This window comes from Eurosta solidaginis, chromosome 3, assembly GCF_040869045.1.
Source record: "Eurosta solidaginis isolate ZX-2024a chromosome 3, ASM4086904v1, whole genome shotgun sequence".
NCBI lineage: Eukaryota > Metazoa > Arthropoda > Insecta > Diptera > Tephritidae > Eurosta > Eurosta solidaginis.
This window is the reverse complement of record NC_090321.1, coordinates 95,984,719-95,992,815: the sequence shown is the minus strand read 5'-3', so window position 1 is coordinate 95,992,815 and position 8,097 is coordinate 95,984,719. Positions and strand designations below refer to the sequence as shown.

The 8,097-nt window shown below is 34.8% G+C and overlaps 1 protein-coding gene and 1 pseudogene across 1 annotated transcript; one reads left to right on the top strand and one right to left on the bottom strand.

Annotated features, from left to right (window-relative positions):
* Nucleotides 1-210: 210 nt before the first annotated feature.
* LOC137246547 (uncharacterized) lies at nucleotides 211-3,178 on the bottom strand. Its single transcript, XM_067777640.1, has 4 exons — nucleotides 3,029-3,178; nucleotides 2,781-2,973; nucleotides 1,425-1,856; nucleotides 211-847 (listed from the first exon to the last, which is right to left on the bottom strand). Exons 1-4 carry the CDS (start codon nucleotides 3,043-3,045, stop codon nucleotides 626-628), a joined length of 864 nt encoding a protein of 287 aa, XP_067633741.1. The 5' UTR covers nucleotides 3,046-3,178; the 3' UTR covers nucleotides 211-625.
* Nucleotides 3,179-4,055: 877 nt separating this feature from the next.
* On the top strand, nucleotides 4,056-5,234 carry LOC137244189 (small ribosomal subunit protein mS26-like; annotated as a pseudogene).
* Nucleotides 5,235-8,097: the final 2,863 nt, after the last annotated feature.

Genomic DNA, 8,097 nt, shown 5'->3' with positions numbered 1-8,097 from the left:
TTATTTTATTTCATTTTTTATTATTCTATCTTATTTGATTACAATTTAATTATTTTATTTCATTTTTCATTATTCTATCTTATTTGATTACAATTTAATTATTTTATTTCATTTTTCATTATTCTATCTTATTTGATTACAATTTTTATTATTTTATTTCATTTTTCATTATACTATCTTATTTGATTACAATTTTTATTATTTTATTTCATATTACAGTTTTTCTTGTTTATTTCATTTCATTTAATTTTACTTTACATTATTTTACCATACTATTTTTTTATGATTTCAATTTTTTAATTTTGATTGGAAAATAAAAGTCCTTGGTAAAACAATACTGTAAAGGCACTAAAATATGGGTATTTGTTATATATGCATAACTTTTATTTTCCAATTGAAATTTGTTTTCCAATTAAAATAAAATAAACGATAAATAACTAGTTATTACTAGCAATTTGTATAATAAAATAAAATATTATTAGCAGTCCCTGACTTTAACATGTGTATAGAGAAGTTTTACGGACTATTATTATACTAACTAGCATATTTTTATAAGGAATTCAGTCTTTGGTTCAATTATAATTAAAGAAAATTACTAGTCCGTCAAACTTCTCTATTCTTAAGTTTAATTTGGTTTTAAAACTTTGACTAGTTCAGTGAAGCAGCTCGTTAAAGTTGTGATAGCTTGGATCGTTTCACGATGCTCCTGACGCTGTTCCTCTTCTCTTCTTTCCCGTCGTTCTTCAAAACTATTTCGTTTGCTTATATTGCTCATTAGAGTACTTATAAGTTTGCTTCGTTCTGCGCGAGACATACGGACTGAGCTTCCATTCAAAACTCCAACATTCTTGAAGGAAAAAATTTCAGTTTAAAAGTGTCCGATCTATGTACATATTTATATATTAGGGAGGCCAAAACAATTATTTTCGTTATTTTATTGGTATACGGAAAAGGAAGTATGCATACTGATCCAATATAAGTTTTTAATATTAACGGAACAAAAATCCCACTGCTTCCTTTACTTCTATGAACATCATTATATCGACGTGCCATACGAAAACTAACAAAAGAAATTTTGTGTCTGACAAAACTAATAATTTCATTTTATGTCTGAAGAAAACTAACTACCTAAAAGTGTTAGTTTTCGTCTGACAAAAAAATAAAATTGCTAGTTTTCGTCAGTCACAAGTCGAAAATGTTAGTTTTCGTACAGAATTTTGAGTGTTAGTTTTCGTATGGCACGTCGATATCTTACTACTGATAGATCATTCAACAAATTTCTACTCAAAAATTGCAGAAAGTATAACGCTCTACAACAAATATTGTCGAGCGTTCAATTTCGAGAAAATATATGTATGTATAAACCAATCCAAGAAAAGAAAAACCATATTTTTGCCCCACCCTAATATATATGAATTACTTACTTCAGTCTCTGGCTCAAGAGGTGTCATACCAGGCATCGATGGTTCGAAACTTGCTGATTCAGCATTAGTCTCCGGCGATGATGGGCTCCACATTGCTACAAATAAGTCTGATGCATGGTTTTGCTGCGGCAAAATCGTTGGCGAATTCGAAGGACTCATCGCAAGGATACGGCTTGGAGATTGTGTATCACTCTCAGCTGGTGACGGACTCTGGAATATGGACGATGTTCTTGCTGGTAGTTCTTGTGGTGGCGAGTTCAGTCCACTACTTCCTAAACCGGCACCATCAACCGCTAATAAGCCAAAAGTAGCCAAAGCGCGATCTTCGAACTCATTAAGTGATTTGCATTGTGGACCACCACCAGTAACCCTTTGGCTCATTTTTATACGTCGTGCACGTGTACGTAACTGGCTCTTCCATACTCCAAGCGTCTGTATGTAAAAAAATTATACGCAAAGCTATTAACTAATTTGGTTACATTTTACAAGACGGTTCAATGCTTATTATTGATCAAAAATGATGTTGGTACCAAAAGACGCGTCTTGACTCCAGTATCAATAATCCGAAAGTGGAAATTGAAAATATTATACATATATATTATACATATAAGTTATTGCCAAAAAATCCAAAAATTAGAAAAGGTCGGTCTAAAACCGGGGTGTAATCCATACTTTGGTAAAAGTCTAGTTGAGGGGTCGACTGCTAATACGCGTCCAAAAATATTGAGAGAAGTGTCAAAAGACGCGTATTAATCTCGAGAACAATAATCCGAAGGCGGAAAGGAAAAATGTTATCTCTGTCCGGAGATATTTACAGTTGACTATCACTATTTTTAATTTTTTTTGTGGGTACAACACAATAACAACCACATGAAAATCGCCAAATTCAACTGTAAATATCTCCGGACAGAGATAAAATTTTTCCTTTCCGCCTTCGGATTATTGTTCTCGAGATTAATACGCGTCTTTTGACACTTCTCGATATTTTTTGACGCGTATTAGCAGTCAACCCCGCAACTAGACTATCACTATTATTTATAAGCGCGGCCGAAGGCCGCCAACGCAGAAAGGTGTTATGCGCAAAAATAATATGGATTCTATCCACGGTTTCGGAGGTACCCGCGGGTCTTTTTTCGGTTTTTCGATAATACCTTTTGAACGAATTAAAATTAGCCATACTTTTTATGTATGCTTGTAAATATCTCTTCACACAAATATATTTTTTAATTTCCGCTCTCGCATTATTGATTCTGCGGTCAAGACGCGTCTTTTGATACAAACATCGAAAATTCTTGATCTATATTAAGCATTGAACCGTCTTTAAAATGGTACCACTAATTTTGCACTACAACTTACTTCCTTCCATTTTTCTGCAGAACGTGTTGGTCCTCTTAAGGCGTTTAGCTCCTCTGCCAGTTGAGCCCATAGAGAGCGCATTTGTTGCGGTGACCTAGGGTTATTTTTTCCTGACCCCATTTCAGGGTTAGCACTATAAAAAAACACGTAGTGCTCCAACTGTTCGCGCGTAGCACGATCGCACTTTGATTTTCTATAAAAGAAATACAATATAACTAAAATATAATGAAAAATAATAAAATACTTACGTTTCTGCAGACTCCATTTAACAATTGTTCGCGCTAAACAGCTGTTTTGTGTTTACAATACTTAGTTCACCACTGTGTGGGGAAAAGCATACGCATAAGAGCTTTTTAGAGTTGTCAACTTACGCACAGAATAACAAAATTTATCAAGTTGATAAAAATCTTGATTATTTATCAACTTATTGACAATTTGTCAAATGCACAGAATAGGGCCGTAAGTCCTTTCTTTTTCTATTCTGTGCATAAATTTACAACTCTAAAAAGCTCTACGACCTGTGCTTTTCACCATATTGTGGTGAACTAAATAAAGTAAACAGAAATCAGCTGTTTAGTGCAACAATCGCGAAATGGAAAAAACGTAAGAATTAAATATTGTTCATTATTTTTTGTAACAAACATTTTAAAATCATAGTTTTTTCAAGGAAATCAAAAGTGGAACGTGCTACGCATGAGCAATTGGAGCGATATTTATGCTTCTAACCCCGAAATGGGAATAGGAAAAAATAATCCGCTGGATTTTTTGGGGGTCATTTCGTCATGGCTTGGGGACTCCATCGGGCCCATTAGGAGTCATTCCTGGATCGTTTTGGGGACTCCCTCGGGGTCATTTGGGGATCATTCTGGGACGGTTTTGGGGACTCTCTCGGGGTCATTTGGGCGACATTCCGCAATGGTTTTGGGTTTTCCATCAGGTCCTCCCGGGGTCATTTGGGGGTCGGTCCGGGATCTTTTTGGGGGCTCTCTCGGGGTAATTTGGGGTCTTCCGGGATGATTTTGGAAACTCCCTCCGGGTCATTTGGGTTCGTTCCGTGATGTTTTTGGGCACTCCCTCGGGCGGGGTCATTTTGGGGACATGACCCCCATATATGTTATTTCAACGGAGTTCTTGTATTTACATAGGCAATATAACAGAGCTCTTGTATTTACTTAGGCAATATAACAGAGCTCTTGTATTTACATAAGCAATAATGTTAAAGTTTCTCACCGTGTGGCAGCACTGCGTTTTCGAACTGTCAAATTTTAATTTGTTTTTCTTATTTCACCCACATGCAAGCAGCCGATTTTGTTGTCTGATGAGTTAAACGTGCATTAAGAAATAATAGATTTACCTAAAATAAGGACAGTTGTTGAAAAGGGTTTTATTCTGACGTAGATATTGAAAGACGGTAATATTGCATAATAATATTTGACCGGTAATATTGCATGGTCAGTTGTTTGGTTTGAGGTAAACTTGAAATTATATAATATTAAGTTTGGTAGTAATATTAATTTTTTTATGGGAAGCCGGCAGTACATTCAACTCCAATACCTGTGCCAATATTTGCCGGCAAATATGCTGCGGACAAGTACCGGCATTTTATCACGCCTCTCATTGAATGAGACAAAAACCGCCAGCACCACATTTTCATTAGAATTTGTACGTTGGCTCCCTAAAGGACACAAATGCGCTCAATACGAAAATATCTACGCGAGGAGGTAGTACGTTTGAATATCACAACCACCGCTGACCACTTTGTTCTTACAGCCGAACAAGAAGAAGCGGAATTCCAAAATTGTATTCAAGAGAATGAGACGAGAACGTATAGAGGCGGCACGTTTACGAGAAGAAGAAAAATTTGAACGTGCCGAAGAGATTGTGCGACGTGAAAAGGAGTTGGCTAAGACATTTATAAACCACGAAAATCTTGATGTTGCTATAGAACAAGCTTTAACTAATCCTGTAGATTACAACTTTTCACTGGATTTGAAAGGCAACATTTATTGAGGACGTAAAACGTTACCTGATGGTAGTGGTACACCTGTAGCGAGTGGTGGTATAAACGAATCTGATTGGCAAAAAACAATTGAAGCACAAAATTAAAAAAAAAAAAAAAACAATATATAATAAACATATAAAATATACATAACGCGCACCTAGATCAATAGAAAGCTAACTAAAATTTGAAATTTCGAAGCTATGAGTACCTGCGGACGTTCCATTTCAATACCTACCGGAACTGCATTGGCGCTTATGGGGGAGCCAGTTATTTTTTGGCCTTTTCTTAACCTCGCGATTTGTTTAGTTGACCGCTGCTTTGATATAGGTGGCCGATAAATTTAATGTTTTGCGTTATTATATGTAATAGCTGTGCTTTCCATATTAATATTGGTTTTGAATTGTATTTAATTGAACACGTAAGCAAGAATAATAAAGTGTAAAATAATGAAACTTTTTATTTATATAATTTTTTTTTTAAAAAAGATCCTTTTAAATTTGTAGTACGTAACAAAACTATATTATATGTAGGCGTTTTATTTGTTATAAAGCATTTAATTATGAGAAATGCTTTGTTTAGATTTCGAAAACTATTTGACAATCAAAAGGTTTAATTCAATTTTATATAAACGTTTAATTTTTTAACTTTTTTGAAAGCATGCAATTTTTCAATATTTTTTACTGTAAATAATTATCAATCATGTTCACTATTCAACATATCCGATATTAAATATAATGGGTTTTCTTTACAGTATTGAATTTCACAAAATCCATAGCTTTTTTGATATTTTGGTTGAGCTTTCACTAGAACTATAATAGCTTATAAGTAGATTGTAAATTAAAACAACATATATGTATATGATACAAAACAAATTTTGTAAGTATAATAGTAAATAATAGTAAGTTTTTACGGTGCTATGCTGGCTTTTGCCGCTGCCGTCGCTCCTCTTGTTCCATTAAATGTTCCCAATCGGGTGTGGCGGTCAACTTGGCTTGTATGGGTCCTAAATTAATCATATTACCACTACGTTCCTCACGATTTGTGTTAACCGACATAAGGTCCTATAAATTGAAATATTGGTCAAATTATTATTTTTTAATGTCTACTCACCTGTAGAAAACCCGTTTCCATGCCCATATTTAAATCGAAATATGTATCACCGAAAACTAATTTTACTTTGCCGGATTTATATCTTAGTAGTTTGCCTATTTTACCTTCTTCCATTTCTTTGAGCGATAAACGTTTTGGTGGCGCTTTTGGAGCGGGTGAACTTTTTGAAGTAGAGGGTAGATCGTCAACGCTCTGAAATTTAATTAATTCTGATATTTAAATTTCTATGTAATGCGGACATTGTATAAGATTGCGACTAGACTCAGAATTGAAAACACTTGAAAAAATTTGGCCATAGTTTTATGTTTAAGTTAGATGCGTGGTAATCCAAACTGTTCAGTAACTTTGAGTTTTAAAATGTACACTTTTTCGTCGTATAATTTGTATGAAAGAAAAATGTACATTTCAAAACTCATAGTTACTGAATAGGGCCACAGCTAATATAAGAGAGTCATATCGCCCGATATTTCTCCTATCGCCAGTAGCCAAGACGCTTGAAGGCACTTTGCTCCCCTATTTCAAAGCAAATGTGCAACTAGCCTCTCATCAGCATGGCTTTGGATAGCACAACCACCGCGCTAAATGCCATTACCACCCAGATAAATTGCGTTTTAAATCAAACCCCCACCAAAGAACAGTACTTGTTGAGCTAGACCTATCAAAAGCTTTTGATACGGTCAACCATGGCACGTTACTGCAGGACCTGGAAGGTTCTACACTTCCCCCAAGTCTTGCAAGGAGGACCGCAAATTATGTCGGTGGCCGGCACGGTGCAATTTAGAAGCGCAACATCAAAACCAAGAAGGATTAAACAAGGGGTGCCACAGGGTGGTGTCCTATCCCCACTTTTGTTTAACTTCTACATATCAAAGCTACCTTCGCCAGAGAAAGAGTTACTATCTTTTCCTACGTCATAGAACCCATTATCCAGATAAGAAGTTTTTCCTAATTTCTGCCCCATTTTAATGGCTAGAAGCTTAACATTTCATCAAATACTTACGTTTACAAAATAAATTGTTGAGATAAGTGATTCATGACCAAAGCTACATATTCCATGTTGACCACAAAAAACGTGAAACTTTGCATCCTCACGCAAAGTACCTATCTATTTTTTATTAGCTTTACCCGGCGTACGTTTTAACGCCCGAGATCGAGTGAATGTTGTGTTATATTTTCTGTTTTGTTTGTTGATAATTCAGTTTATTATTCTGTAAATTGAATTGCATTTTGTATGCATATTTGGTGAAATTTTCGTTTAAAACATTTAATTATAATATCTTATTGTAATGTATGTGGGTACACAATATTTTTGGTTTTTTCGTTCGGTGCAAAGATAAACAAATTTTTTGGCGTTCCAATTCTAGAGCAAGCAACATATAGCGGGCCATGTGAAAAGCACGGACTCTCTAAATTTAATCCTGCAACAGTAAGCGATTGATGTTTATAGAAGATGTAGATAGACTGAAGCTAACAAATTTTTTTAATGGCGGCAGATTGTATTTGTATTTGTATTTATTAGGCAATTCATCCCAGCACAACAATTTCACAAAAATTATTTTACAGTGCTAGTCGGTAAAAGGCATAAAATAGGAACAATCTAATCTTGAAACTTAAAGCTAATGACTATGGCTAAGAAAAGGTTACAACAAATAATATATTTAATAAATAGTAAATAGATAAATAAAGGAATGATAGAGTACATTTGCTTAGAAGGAATCAGTATTTTAATTGTCTAGGTTATTATAGAAACTTGTTAATTCTTTATTGAAGAGCAGAGCATTGTTTATAAGCCTAAGTCTAGAAGGGAGCGAGTTCCAAAGACGTATGGAATTAATGAAGAAATTGTATTTTTATATATATATGTGAGTGATACTTCCACCGGTGATTGCCTACTTTTGGGAGTATCTCAGATATATGCATGTGTTTGTGCGTTTCTCTCCGCTGCTGGTATGGACATATGTGTAGACATAATGATTGATTTGTTTACGTACTGCTTTACGTACGTTACCATATCATAACGCCCTAGCCATAACCTTACTATGACCAACCAATTAAATTTCGCCATATACATAGCCTATAATAGTTGAGTTGGTGGATACATCAACTTTTTGGATATTTTATGTTTTGTTTTGGATACGCTTTGACCTAGGCCCGTATAATGTATACCAACGTGAATGTTTGCGTCGCAGTCACTCACATTCACCG